Source organism: Takifugu rubripes, chromosome 1, assembly GCF_901000725.2.
Source record: "Takifugu rubripes chromosome 1, fTakRub1.2, whole genome shotgun sequence".
In the NCBI taxonomy this organism is placed as follows: domain Eukaryota; kingdom Metazoa; phylum Chordata; class Actinopteri; order Tetraodontiformes; family Tetraodontidae; genus Takifugu; species Takifugu rubripes.
This window is the reverse complement of record NC_042285.1, coordinates 25,196,000-25,211,147: the sequence shown is the minus strand read 5'-3', so window position 1 is coordinate 25,211,147 and position 15,148 is coordinate 25,196,000. Positions and strand designations below refer to the sequence as shown.

General features: G+C 44.1%; 1 protein-coding gene and 1 long non-coding RNA gene across 4 annotated transcripts in view; one reads left to right on the top strand and one right to left on the bottom strand.

The window, feature by feature from the left end:
* Positions 1 to 15,148, top strand: part of LOC105417586 (uncharacterized) — a 69,878-nt gene that overhangs the window by 15,182 nt on the left and 39,548 nt on the right. The gene's annotated exons all lie outside the window — the stretch shown is intronic.
* The window catches only part of pcbp3 (poly(rC) binding protein 3), a 30,520-nt gene continuing 26,389 nt past the window's right edge, over positions 11,018 to 15,148 (bottom strand). For all 3 annotated transcript variants that reach the window (XM_029833647.1, XM_029833639.1, XM_003962110.2), the window contains 2 exons: positions 14,641 to 14,810; positions 11,018 to 13,057 (listed from right to left, as the gene is read on the bottom strand). In XM_029833647.1, coding sequence (XP_029689507.1) covers positions 13,021 to 13,057; positions 14,641 to 14,810 — 207 coding nt within the window. In that variant the 3' untranslated portion in view covers positions 11,018 to 13,020. The remainder of the gene's footprint in view (positions 13,058 to 14,640; positions 14,811 to 15,148) is intronic.

The window sequence follows — 15,148 nt, the reverse complement described above, 5'->3', positions numbered from 1 at the left end:
TGCATTTTGGGGGATGGTGGAATTGGCTAATGTGTTTATTTCCATCCATCCATCCATTCTCTACCGCTTATCCGGGGTCGGGTCGCGGGGGCAGCAGCCTAAGGAGAGAAGCCCAGACTTCCCTCTCCCCAGCTACCTCCTCCAGCTCATCCGGAGGGATCCCCAGGCGTTCCCAGGCCAGTCGAGAGACATAGTCTTTCCAACGTGTCCTGGGTCTCCCCGGGGGTCTCCTACCGGAGGGACATGCCCTGAACACCTCACCAGGGAGGCGTCCAGGGGGCATCCTGACTAGATGCCCAAGCCACCCCATCTGGCTCCTCTCAACGCGGAGGAGCAGCGACTCTACTCCGAGCTCCTCCCGGATGGCAGAGCTTCTCACCCTATCTCTAAGGGAGAGCCCAGCCACCCTACGGAGGAAGCTCATTTCAGCCGCTTGTACCCGTGATCTTGTTCTTTCGGTCATTACCCAAAGCTCATGACCATAGGTGAGGGTAGGAACGAAGATCGACCGGGCCGATGACGCCAACAGGACCACATCATCCGCAAAAAGCAGAGACCCGATCCTGAGGTCACCAAACCGGATCCCCTCAACACCATGACTGCACCTAGAAATTCTGTCCATAAAAATTATGAACAGAATCGGTGACAAAGGGCAGCCCTGGCGGAGGCCAACCCTCACCAGAAACGAGTTCGACTTACTGCCAGCAATTCGGACCAAACTCTGGCACCGATCGTACAGGGAGTGGACAGCCCGTATCAGCGGGCCCGACACCCCATACTCTCGGAGGACCCCCCACAGGACCCCCCGAGGGACACGGTCGAATGCCGGTCAAACACATGTGGACTGGTTGGGCAAACTCCCATGCACCCTCGAAGACCCTGCTGAGGGTGTAGAGCTGGTCCACTGTTCCACGCCCAGGACGAAAACCACATTGCTCCTCCTGAATCCGAGGTTCGACTTTACGGCGGACCCTCCTCTCCAGTACCCCTGAATAGACCTTACCAGGGAGGCTGAGGAGTGTGATCCCCCTATAGTTGGAACACACCCTCCAGTCCCCCTTCTTAAAAAGAGGGACTACCACCCCGGTCTGCCAATCCAGCGGCACTGCCCCCGATGTCCACGCGATGTTGCAGAGTCGAGTCAACCACGACAGCCCTACAACATCCAGAGCCTTAAGGGACTCTGGGCGGATCTCATCCACCCCCGGGGCCTTGCCACCGAGGAGTTTTTTGACTACCTCGGCAACTTCAGCCCCGGAGATACGAGAGCCCATCTCCAGGTCCCCAGGCCCTACTTCCTCACTGGAAGGCGTGTTGGTGGGATTGAGGAGGTCCTCGAAGTATTCCTTCCACCGATCCACAACATCCCGAGTTGAGGTCAGCAGCACACCATCACCACTATACACAGTGTTGACAGTGCACTGCTTCCCCCTCCTCAGACGCCGGATGGTGGTCCAGAACCTTTTCGAGGCCGTCCGAAAGTCGTTCTCCATGGCCTCACCGAACTCTTCCCATGCCCGAGTCTTTGCCTCGGCAACCGCCGTAGCTGCACTCCGCTTGGCACGCCGGTACCCATCTGCTGCCTCAGGAGTCCCACAGGCCAGTAAGGCCCGATACGACTCCTTCTTCAGCTTGACGGCATCCCTCACCGCTGGTGTCCACCAGCGGGTTCGGGCATTGCCGCCACGACAGGCACCAACCACCTTGCGGCCACAGCACCGGTCAGCTGCCTCAACAATGGAGGCACGGAACACGGTCCACTCGGACTCAATGTCCCCCGCCTCCCCCGGGACATGGTCAAAGCTCTCCCGGAGGCGTGAGTTGAAGCTCCTTCTGACAGGGGACTCTGCCAGGCGTTCCCAGCAGACCCTCACAACACGTTTGGGCCTGCCAGGTCTGTCCGGCATCCTTCCCCACCATCGGAGCCAACTCACCACCAGGTGGTGATCAGTTGACAGCTCCGCCCCTCTCTTCACCCGAGTGTCCAGAACATGCGGCCGCAAATCCGATGACACAACCACAAAGTCGATCATCGATCTGCGGCCTAAGGCGTCCTGGTGCCAAGTGCACATGTGGACGCCTTTATGTCTGAACAAGGTGTTCGTTATGGACAATCTGAGACGAGCACAGAAGTCCAATAACAAAACACCACTCGGGTTCAGATCAGGGGGGCCGTTCTTCCCAATCACACCTCTCCAGGTCACACTGTCATTGCCAACGTGAGCATTGAAGTCACCCAGGAGGACAAGGGAGCCCCCAGAAGGGGCACTCTCCAGCACTCCCTCTAAGGACTCCAAAAAGGGTGGATACGCTGAACTGCTGTTTGGACCATAGGCACAAACAACAGTCAGGATCCGTCCCCCCACCCGAAGGCGAAGGGAGGCTACCCTCTCATCCACCGGGGTAAACTCCAATACACAGGCACTGAGCTGGGGAGCAACCAGAATTGCCACCCCTGCTCGTCGCCTCTCATCATCGGCAACTCCAGAGTGGTAGAGAGTCCAACCCCTCTCAAGAAGACTGGTTCCAGAGCCCTTGCCGTGCGTCGAGGTGAGGCCAACTATATCTAGTCGGAACTTCTCAACCTCGCGCACCAACTCAGGCTCCTTTCCCACCAGAGAGGTGACATTCCATGTCCCTAGAGCCAGTTTGTGCAGCCGGGAATCAGACCGCCAAGGTCCCTGCCTCCGGCTGCTACCCAAAACACAATGCACCCAACCCCCTTGGCCCCTCCTGCAGGTGGTGAGCCCACGGGAAGGGGGTCCCATGTTGCCTCTTCGGGCTGCGCCCGGCCGGACTCCATGGGCAGAGGTCCGGCCACCAGGCGCTCGCCAACGTGCCCCACCCCCAGGCCTGGCTCCAGGAGGGGGCCCCGGTGACCCGCATCCGGGCAAGGGAAACTTGGTACCAATGTTGTTATTCATCATCAGGGGGTCTGGGCTACGCTTCGTCTGATCCCTCACCTAGGACCTGTTTGCCATGGGTGGCCCTACCAGGGGCATATAGCCCCAGACAACGGAGCTCCTGGGATCATTGGGACACGCAAACCCCTCCACCACGATAAGGTGGCAGCCCAGGGAGGGGTAATGTGTTTATTTAACACCTGAATCTTCTTGGTACCAGGTCAGGTCATAAAAATGTCTGGACTCACTGTTTTGTAAACCATTCACCAAGATTAGGAAATATTTGATGCAATGTTTGCCTTGCATGCATCATTAGGTTTTACTATTGCAATATGAAGTAATCGGATCACATTGTTTATGCGTAACATTGGAAAATTTGGGGAATTAATTGGAAAATCATTCTGTAAACACGGCAGATCTAATTTTAGGCCAGCCGGCTTTTTACTTCACGAACCCCACCTGGTGAAATATTATAAGGTGAGGTGGAAGAGGAAGAGAGGCAGTAAGTGGCACTTTAAAGGGCACCATAAAACAATGCCTGTGTAGGTTTTAAAGTCAAGTGTGGGGGCTTTGACAACTTTTACCGCAGAAGGCTGTCTAGAATGGGTAAACGGTTCCACAACCCTCGTCACGGGGAATTGCCTGCGACTTCGGTGATTGCCATTTCATCACGTCTGTGCGTCTAAATGTGACTCAGCACAGATCATATCAGTAAATCAACAGATGGGAGCAGATGATACATTATATGCTTCACAATTCATTCCCAGATGTCCGGACACCTGAGGAAAGCCCTGGCCATAAAGAAGTGGCACCACATTCATGTTATGTTTGCACATTGCTGTTAGGCAGAAAATGTGCTTGGTATTATTTTAGGTGCTGCATTTCTACATTGGTGACTCTGCAGGATTAGAGGAGAATTCAGGTTTTCATGCTTAAAACTACTTGAGGTGCTGCCAATATTAATAAAAGCACCCACAGGCTGGTTGCATGCTGGGAGTCATCATGCTGATTAAATCACTCGCACGTCAGAGTTTCAGTAGGCCTGACTAACACACCTTTCACATATATTAATGTTTCCCCTCATTCGTGCGGCACTGCTAATAATCTTTTACTGTTCATTGCATCGAACAAAGGCAGACATTAATATGTTAATTTACAAGCTGAGTGTATTTGAGATACAATGGTGGGAAAAAATACCAGCATCCCGAGGAGGAGTTTAATCAAAGAACATATCTGCTGATTCTGATGATTCTTGCAGAGGTACATACTCTCACACCCATTCTTCATCTTGCCTCACTAAATAAAGGGTCATAATGGAGGGCTTTAAACCATGTGGACTGTTCAGTATTTTGATATTTTTGAAATATGCTGCATTGTTAGACACCAGGAAGTGTTGTTTTGTTCTTGTAATTACTTTTAAAGGTGCTGACGAGTAAATTTCAAGTCACAGAAGGTCTTCTATATGTCCCTCATTGAATGTTTCAGCTAATAAATATGCATGAAGTTGGAGTTCCAATCTCAGTAGTGATATTATGCCTTTGGACATCCCCAAAAAGCAGCTATGCATCATCCACACAATCCACTTACTTGAAAGACTTGTTATACTGTGGTGCAACAAAAGCAACATTCGTAAAACATCTTTACACAATACTTAGATCCTCAAACACAATATAGAAAAAAAACAGAAGGTGCTTCATCAATATGGACTGCAGGCCCAGGAAGAATCAACAACACCAATCAAATGTTTGTAGATTCTATTATTTGTACATAGTTTTAGAAAAGTTCTGAAATAAGTCACTTTGTGAAGCTTAGTCACATGTGGTGTCCTTGTGTGCCCTTGATGTGGCAGGAGGTTTGAAACGAGACAGACGCTGTAGCAGCAGCAGCACCGGCAGATTTTCCAGACCCCTGTCCACCACAGTGATACAGCCAAATTCCCACATCAGCAACTCGCACCAACTTTCTTCAATCACTATAAAGAAACACAAAGGCTGGAGGGTGTCCCAGTGAGTAGCTATTTATCTAGATGAACCCCAGCATTAGGTTTAGCTCCATATCAATTCATTGTGATTAATGTGGCCACAGAAGGATTTTTGCCCATGTCAAGAAACTAAAAACTGGCCCTGGTTCCAACAGAGACTGTAACAAACTATAAATACTTGTCATTATTCAATATTTGTCCAATAATGACCCCCCCTACCCCCATCAAGTGCTTCTAATGATCACCATTTGTTTATATTATCCACAGATTAGGACAAATTCAACAAGTCCCCACGTGTAATTATCCCTGGGACAACTACAGTAATAACAGCTCCAAAAGCACAAACACATTCATCCAACTCTGTCAGGAGCCAGAGGAGATGATGGCACTGATGTATATCTCCGATGTGACACTGAAGATAAAATACTGACGGGCGGTTGGGTGTGTGAACCTGTGTGTGCGTTACGTACTCACTGCCAGAGAAAAAACACAGTCGAGGGCAGAGGCCTTATGGTGACAACTCCTCCTCTGCCTGTTCACCTGCCTCTTAATGGATCTCCAAATGTTTTAGAGGAGACAAATTACCCATGTCCTCTGCCTGCAGCCTGTTCAACCTCCTGTCGCCTACTTACTTAGCCAAGTGTATCGCTGTGGATTTCCTCTGGCAAAGTAAATTCATCTCCTTTGAAGGTTGGGCAGGGGTGGTTAAGAAGATGATGGGAGCCTTCAGTTATAATTTGTAGTGATGTCCAGTGGAGCAGAGCGTCAGCAGCTAATAGGATCCACATGTGGACACGTCAGGTGAGGCTGTTTAGATTCAGTTTAGAGGTGTTGGAGTCTGACAGAACTGCTAGTGTACATTCAGTAACTCAACAGGGTCAGCGACACTGGGAGAATGCCATTCATCATGGGGTCCTTGGGGGTGCTCGGGAGGGGGTCAAGAAGGTCCCCTGAAGCTACTTCCTGTCTGAAGATTAGAACTCTGACAGGTTGATGAAGAAGTTGACGTGTGAGGGCATCTGGGGAGGTGATCAAAAGGATATGAGTAGACAGACTCCTGCGGGAGAACCACGCCAGCCAGGAGAACACAGACAGGCTGCAGAAGCATCCCATCAGCTCGCATGAGCCACAATGCCCCGATGCCCTGATGTTCACCAGGTGAGTCGTGATGGTGAGACCAGGATTCCTGATCAAGAAGCAGCAGCAACAGGAGGGCTTAAACGTCCTGCAGGACACAGTCATGGACGACACGGAGCACTTGAGACCTGCAATAGGTTTTAGAGTATAAGTTTTATGATGTTTTAGCTGATAGACACATGACTAGAGGGGAGCCTTGTGCAAATGGGAATGCAGAAAAGGTGGGGGGAAAGATGGGTCTTTGATATCCATCACTCCCTTCGTGTCTGTTTGACGAGACTGACTATAAAGTCATTTAAGAAAATGAAATCCTGTCCAACTTCAAATCGTGCCCTCAATTTAGTTTTTGCTCGTGCCAGAAATCTTAAAATAAAATAAGTATGTGCGGCCAAAAAGATGTTCAATTATGTCACATTTTCCCACCTGCATGTTCGTGTAGAGGTTCACTACAATTAGCAAAGCTTCAATGACTCTTTTTTACCCCTTTCACTCCTTTTCGGTGTGGCATCTATTCACATCCTTCAAGGCAGAATAATCATCATAAATTACCCTCTGTCAACAATCTCGCCATCATTTTCCTGTCACATTTACAGATGAAAGCTCTGGAATGCACTAAAGTGATTACCGGCGTTGTGGCCTTTCAGGAAGAAGTTGAAGCACTAATATTATTTTGTCATGACGGTGATGTCTATTGGTCACCCTTTGTACTGTATTTAGTGGAACCCAGTAAAATACCATTGGAGGACCAGTGACTAAAACATCCTGACCAGTACTCTGCTGCTAAAAGAGCGAAGAACCTGAAAATCTCTTCTGACATGTTTCAAAATGATAAATGGGACATTTTTATTTCAGTCTTTCTATTGTTTTGGCAGTGGATCGAAACTGATAAAAAAACATCAGAGAAAGGAAGTAAGACAGTGATTTGGATCAAATGGATATTTCTGCTACATTCCCTCAAAAATGACTGGAATTATAAAGACTGAGATCTATCGTGAGCAGCCTGATGCCAGGTTGCTCATACAAGAGGGACCATCGTTTGCGTGGGATGAAAATGTTCTAAATCACTCCTATATGGATTTTGGGCTTATTTCAGGCCCTTTAGAACTGGGACTTTTTTTTTCTTCTTGCTCAGATTTCAGCTTTGAAGCCACTTTAAAAAAAGATAGCGTGATATATTTTATGGCCAACCTAATTGTAGGCTTAGTGCTGCAGTGTAACTATTATTTAAGCTGAAATTTTGAACTTTGAATTGAGTTTGAAAGAGTTACCAATTTAACTAAATAACTAAATCAAACCGCTGCAGAGAGGTGCAAAGCTCATCTTTTACCTTCTAATGCATCTGACAAGTCATTTATTGATGTTGATGAAACATTTTGGTGCAGCTACAACGCAGCCAAGACGGAAACATAAACCTGTGATGTCCCTCAGCCCCACGTTAGAACATGAATTATGCATTATGTAAATCACCTAATTGCAGAGTTTTAGGAGTATTGCCGTTTTGTAGCAGCTAATCTAAACCCAAGGGTGGATTCATTTTCTACCCAGAATGCTTTGCAAATCGTTTCAAGCCTACTTGGAAGAATTTCTTAACTGCTTCAGGACAAAAAGTAAATTAATAGTGTGATGTCATTCCTCTAAATGACAGTTCAACTCTCGCTCTCTACTAAAATTTTGTATTGCAAAGGCAAAAATTGTGCTTTCACCTTTTACCATATGGACACCCCACAATAATGACATTAAAAAAATCTATTAATCTTGGGTGTGTTTTTAATCATAAATGGCTCTAAAGTATCATAGTAATGAAAGTAACACAATCAAGAGGGTTTAGGGGTCGGGTATAAATAGTTCTGATTAAACACGTCACTCTACAATCATAGTTCTTACATTTGGATAGAAACACCTTGGAAGCAGAAAAAAACCCACCTTCATTAAGATGTCATTCCTCTCTATGGTCTTATCACAGTGAGTTTGAATATATAAGTTAATGGTCTGGAATCATTGATCTTGCTGAGGCCTGTGTAGGGTGGACTCTCTGGCCGTGACCTTGGCTCTGAAACAATGATCAAACTAAACTCTGGATCCATAATCCCATCCAAATAGCTCCCAAGGTTGGAACTGTGCCCTTTCCCTCTCAGTCCTGACCTTTCCTGAGATTTCAAATTGAATATTTCCATTGCTTCTCAGCTCTCTCTTAAATGTCACTTTCCAGAATCCAGCACGTGATCACCCCTGGTTGGAACAGGATGATCCTGATAATTCGCAGCTTCCGGTGTGATGATTTCACAGGGATCTTAGTGATCACGCTGAAAGCTGGAGCATGACAGGTTCATGAAGACACATGATTAATTGCAGGGTATAAAGACCAAGTGTGGTTGAAATATAGACATGGTAGGATGGGGTAAGATGTACAGGTGGTTGACAGGTGTTGATTAGGAAAAGAAAGAAGAAATCTGCATGCAGTTTTAAGACCTAAAATCCAAATCAGTCTTAATATCACACTAGTGTATATAGCACACCTAAGAACAATCAAAATGTTCTCTTTTTGAGAGCAGCCATAATGGAGGCCCAAGGTCTATTTAATAAAACACACATTTATTGTGACTAAACACCAGGTATCGATTTGGATAAACAGGTATCCTTATAATTGAAATGTAGGGTAGGTGGGGCCACTGTGGGCAGCCAAATCTTCAGTGTAAACACACATTATCTAGTTTCCACCAAGGCCAGGTAACAGGAATTATTATGGGACAGGTTCCCACAAGAATTTGATTATACAGTAATACATTAAAAAAATACAGCATATTTTAAAGTGAACTTTTTTTCATTGTCTTTTTCAAGCAAACAATTGCTCTGCCTCATTGTGCTGCAAAGTGTCTATTAATCAATACTGAACATGCTGAGTGCAATGATGACTAAACATAATGGCTGCAAGGAGAATGTTTTAATCAATGCAATCAGGAAGACTGAGCACAAGACTGCTTGAAACCGGACATATTTAACAACCATGAACGATTCGGTGCAGTGACACGGCAGCGCTGCACACAAAGTGACCCCTTGATGCCCCTAAAGAGAACCAAGTTAATTTGAAACATGCCTGTGGACAAAATCATCCCCTGTGGCACTTGAGCACACATGGCAGCTGAATACGATCGTGCAGCGTGGCTATTCTCATGTGTGAGAAAGGGCTGCTTGCTGGGAGAAAAGATCAATCTCTTTTAGAATATAAGTTCTTAAACATGGTGGGTTGCTGAGCACAATTTAGACAAAAGTCTCTACAAGATTATTTTCACTCGGACCATCAAGAGTCTTTTTTCTGCAATGTTACTTTTGATTGCATCATAATTCATAGTCTTGATAAAGTCTTGCCCTTTGACAGCCCATTTCTGTCCAGGTTTTAGCTGCTTTGTGTATGAAAGAAGACTTTTCTCGGGCCTAAAATCCTTCCTGAAAAGCAGTAGTCCAGTCATTTGTATTAGTAACCAATTTTAATTAGATGAATTTTAAGGTTTTGTTTTAGCACACTCGAGCTAATTCTATGCTATCTTTCTGTTTCATATTCAAAAATGCAAATGATCTTGTCCGACATAAACCCTCATCAGTGTAGAATAATACTTAGTGATGATACCAGTGACAATAAATGTTTGTGAAGAATGATAACAATTGTATAAAAATGTGCCAGAATATGTCTGATAAAACATTTTTAATCTGTTTAATGTTTAATAAAAATTCACCACACCTTTTGACCAGCTGGTTTTATCACTGTGTGTACTTTGGAAAGATTTCATACGAGCGAAAATAAATCATAAACTACCAAAACAAATGAAAATTTTGGGGCTTACCATTAGCAGTACCATTCGGGCTTTCTTGAACCACAGTGTATCCCAGAGTATTCGCTCATTGCTCCTTAAATTAATTATTAATTTTGGGGGCAAGAGCAAAAGCAAAAGCGTTTCATCTCCTAAAATAGTGTGTAATTTACTCCACAAGTCTGTAATTTACTGCCTCAGACAAATTGTGTTCCTGTTTTGCAATAAATTAAATATAACATGATTTTGTGCTTATGATAATTATAGCAATAAAAAAAAAATCAGAACTGCACCAGTCAAGGGAAATAAACACATTTTATCTTTATTTTTTCTTACAAAACAGTTCAAAATCAACTTCAATAAATAATAAATCCGATGCAAACCTGATCCAACATAAACATTCCCTTGAAAAGCTTTGTACATGGTAAAATCTTCTGAGGTGGAACACAGAGTGTAAATTCAGTAACGAGACTAAGCCGATGCAACTCGAGTTGCTGGACTTTCAAAGAGAGGAGCAATGCCATGACGATGACGTGTGATGCTCAAAAAAAAAAAAGGCAACAGAGATTCTGATAAGACGTACAATCATGAACACAGAAACAATGTGAAACAAGGACAATTAAACTGAAGAAAGAAAGAGCAGCCCTCAGTCACCTGTCCCTCAGTTTGATCCAGATGCAGCCAAATGAATGCGTGATACAAATGTACATTCCTGATGTAGATGAAAAGCAATGCAGTAATGTAAATGCAGCAATGTTGTGCACAGCCTTGCTTCAGCTGCAGCACCTATTACTGACTGATCCTGTTAATGTATGATGGGTACAAAAAGCCACTACCTCAGTCTAAACCGCACGAGACAATAAATATACTCCAAACATATAACTGTCACTGGAGTGGTTCATCACCAGGCAAGTAAAATGTAATTTTTAGAACATTAAAATGAGTAAAATTAGGCGCTACAGTCACTCGCTGATCAACTACAACATTAAAACCCACATTAAAAAATATGAATCTTATTGGTCCTTTTTTGTTTTTAGTGTCTGTTGGGACTTTGGTTCCTGTCAGCCACATTTTGTATCTGACACACACCACTCATTAATATTAAAGCCAGGCAACCCCCAGGAACAGTCCCAAAGGTAGCTGGATAATGCACATCAGGGCAACAGTTCCATTCACTAATGACTTATGGAATACCTATTCTGTGTACGTAGCTGGTTGTCATAGTAATGTGATGGAAAACTGTTGATGTGTGCTACATGAACAGGAACATTAGAGGAGTCCGACGCAGACGGACTGCTGGAAGTGACAGGATTAGCTCAAAGGAGGGACAGGGGCCCCTAGTCCGTGCAGCCCATAGTTACTGTTTAATCTGTCTGTTGCTACGTTACATAAATGATGTCATGTATATAATATCATTCACATGTAATCTGGTCAATCATTGGCAATAATGGTGTGGCTGATCAGTGTCCATTTACACAGTTGGATGAGTGAAACAAAGAGGGAAAATGTCAGATTATATAGAGTGACACTGCAAGTAAATGGAGACAAACAGATGTTCTGAAGAGGACGTCATTTCCAGAGTAATCAGCATCTCTAATCAGCAGCATCGTAGTCTGTCATAGCTTCATAAGTGCTCGATTAGGAAGAGACCGGGAAGGAATATCAGGTGTAACGTGCCAATGTTAGCGGTTAAAGTACATCTGTGTATACATTCAGCTTTGGTTCGGATGCAGACCGGCTAACAACCAGAGGTTAGAGATACTGTCGCACTGACTCACACATAAGTGCACATCAAAGGCTTCGCTGCAGCTTGATTGCCTGCAGAACCTGCAAAAACAATCACGGGTTCACCTTAGATGCATAAAACATTTGTTTCCATCGCTTCATGCATCCTGAGCAGAAACTCTTCTGTATCTAGAATGGCTTTTTGCCCACAGGCGTGTGTGAGAGAGGAAATAAAGATATGAGTGACAAACAAATTCTCCCTTCCCAGGAGGATTTTCTCCCCCTTTGACTCAGAAACTCAAATGAGCTACTTAGGAGTGTAAATATAGGCCACACAATCCCCAGACCTGGCTGTACAACCCGCTACATGTCCACATTTATACGATGGCAACATGAGAGATATGATTACACGTTGGTAGAGTATATAGGTGAATGATATGGCTGTTTATTTATAGCATGCATTACCGCTGGAGATATTTACTTCCATTCCTCTCCCCAACCTCTGAGACACGCCTTACAAGAGCCTTGGAAAGACGGATATTTTACATTACGGTTTATTGGCCTGCACCCATGAGGTTTTTCAGATTGAAGCCATACAACATGTTCCTGGAGTGGGGTTCACTTCCTTTTATTACCTTTACTGGTCAGCTTTCAAAGGGCTGCACTGTTTCCACTAGCTGTTGGAGTATGACAGTTTTTAAAGGTGAAATGGGATTTTTATTTAAAAAACAATGGCTTTAGTTTTAGAATCAATGCACCGGGCTCCACATGTCATTCAGATCCATCCAGGAGCTTAGGTTTGCATATATCTGGTTGGGACATGTCCCCATCAGTTTTATTATCTCCGTATAAGAGAACAAAAATCCTGAGTTAACTTTTAGAGTTAAAGGAGTATTTTTTATTTCTTTTTTTTATCTTTAATTTAGTAATATGGAAAAGAATAGCTTAGTCTTATTATTACTGCATGGACTGTGGAGAGTTACTGGATCATTAATGACTCCTGTTTGCATGCGCACTGTACATCTGTGATTACACGACCAGAATGGATTAGTGATCTGTTTTGGTCTGGAGTGATGCATGAAATAATCCATCAGAAGTTGTGGGTGAAGGTTGGGGGGGAACCTTTATAAGGAAGGATCTATTGTTTGTTTCGCGTTGACCTTCAGGTACCTGTAGTGCAAAACTGAAAATCACAGTGACGTGTCACAATGTCGGGGAACATAAAACAACGGGGTGAATGAGACAGCACAGAAGGTACCAGAATCTGGAAAACAAATCGTTATATGACCTTTAGGTGCAAGGAGTCCGAGTTAGAGTTTAGATAGACATGTTTACAGTAAACCAACCAGAAGTGATATAGGTTAAAGTCACAAAAATGTAAGAACTGTTGAACAAGGAGAGAAATTAACAAGGCGCAATGCTGTCTGTTCAAGGGTCATGTGATGAACAGCGGGGGCATGGGTAGAAATTAGAGCGTGCCCATTCCGGTGACTTCAGACGTCAGCCTGGACCCGTTGAGGAGAGGGCAGAGATGGAAAAGACAGAGGAGAAAAGGTGAATCACTTTCAGTAGAACCTTCTTGCTCCTTGCGTGTTACATTCTGATCTGTGTTTTCTTTACTGTTGCAAAAATATGTACTTCAAAGCACAAAGAACACGGATCCTCTGTCGATCCACAATAGGAGTTATCCTGAAAAAACCCACATCTCAGCTCTATGCTTTCCATTTGCTCAAGGGTCATCTTTTATTTCTCAGTGACTTTTCATTTTTAAACAGATGCACAACTTTTGAGAACCATAGACCCGACCTGGTCGTGTGTGGTCACTCAAACCTGAACTCAACCTGATGTGAACTATACCTCAACCTCAAACTTGTTCACTGTGGATTCGGACCGTATTCCCAGGATTCTGAGTGCGGTTCCACAGCATAATCAGATGTTTTCTATGACAAAAGCAGAGACTTCTTTTTTAACCTTAGACTAGCCTTGTCTTCTGAATTTGCAACAAAGGAAAGGAATTACCTATCCAGAACCTTGTGTATGATTGGGTTTATTGTTGTTTGACACCGAACAACAAAGCCCGTGGTCTTGTAGTTAGTTTAGGCGAAATTACATTGCCTGCAATGTGTGGAATCAGTTTGCAACCCAATTAAAACAAACAAAAAATGCTGCTAGTTAGACCTTGTCCCTTCAATCTAATGCAAAAAACCTGTAGACAAAATCTCTGCAGTCTCTGGGAAGACCTGTGGGAGATAAGTATAGAGGTGAAGTGTGAAGATGTCATTCCACAGTGCAGCCATATCTCTGGACCTGCCGTTGGAGTTGTTTGAAAGCACCATCCATTAATTTCTAAGCAGACTGTTGTCTGAAATGGCTTTAAGAATTGAAAGACATGAAGTCATGTTTGTTAAGTGCGGCTTCTCCTGCTTGAATGCTGATAACATTGACTTTGAGGTGTCGGTAGCCTGTGGACTTCAATGAGGCTCCCTTTTCTTGGATTTGTAACTTAATTCTGAATATTTTTCTCCGTATATAATGAATTAGCACTTTTAGCAGTGGATACAGGGGAAAGAAAAATAAGTTCATCTGTATTTTTATTTGACTATACTGTCCATTATCTACATCCTGCTTCTGTTCATTTAAGTCTCAGCGCCCAACAGATTTATTCCTGGAGTAAGCTGCTTTTAATTTAAAACCATAAATTGTTTTTGTGCCAGTGTAGCAGTGTTAGATCTCTCTTAACCGCCGCCGAACACTTGGTCTTATTTATTGATCGCCCAAATCACTAAATTGCAGGTTGTGTTCAAAGGCACAGATTACTTTTTTCAGCCCGTAGCTTTGCTCCCATGAGCTACTGACTTGCACCAAACGTACAGGCTGAAACTTAATGCATTTTAATGTCCACATTTGAATACAAACAAGGGGAAATAACTGGAACTAAATCAAGAGAATAGCATTATTAAACACATTATTAATAATAGGTTCAGCTTTTTTTCTGTGTTGTAAAACTGGGAACAAGTAAAATGGTTTTCGGTGGACAATCACAGATTGTTGGTTTGAATCGCTCACTAATCAGCAGTTAAAAGGTTACCTGGCATTGATGAGATATTGTGCCAGGCTGATGTTAGCAGGGGTCCCAGTGATAGTGATTTGGCGCTCGGATGAGCCCTCCATGGCATTGGCAATTTTGATCTGTGCCCCAGACATCTGTCGAATCTCGTTTATTTTGGTTCCCTGGCGCCCAATAATGCAGCCTATTAGCTGAAAAACAAGCACTGGTCTTTGAACATGCAGCAGGAGCACTTGCACTCGATGTCAGTGATATATTTGATACAAGAAATGAGATTCAATGATCAGAAAATGTTCTGGGGTTAATTTGAATCCCACCGTTCAGAAAATTAGGTTTGACTAACAACAGCGAGTTCAATATAGCAGCTCAGTGAAGGCGTCCTTCTGTAACAAGTAAGATATTTAAAGAGGTGCTGAAACTTTCTATTTCATATTTGTAGAGTCATGACTATTAGCAGAAATCAAGAAGTTAAAAAAAACTATATAGTTTACTGTAATGACAGCTTTAACTGGAAGAATGCAACTAACTC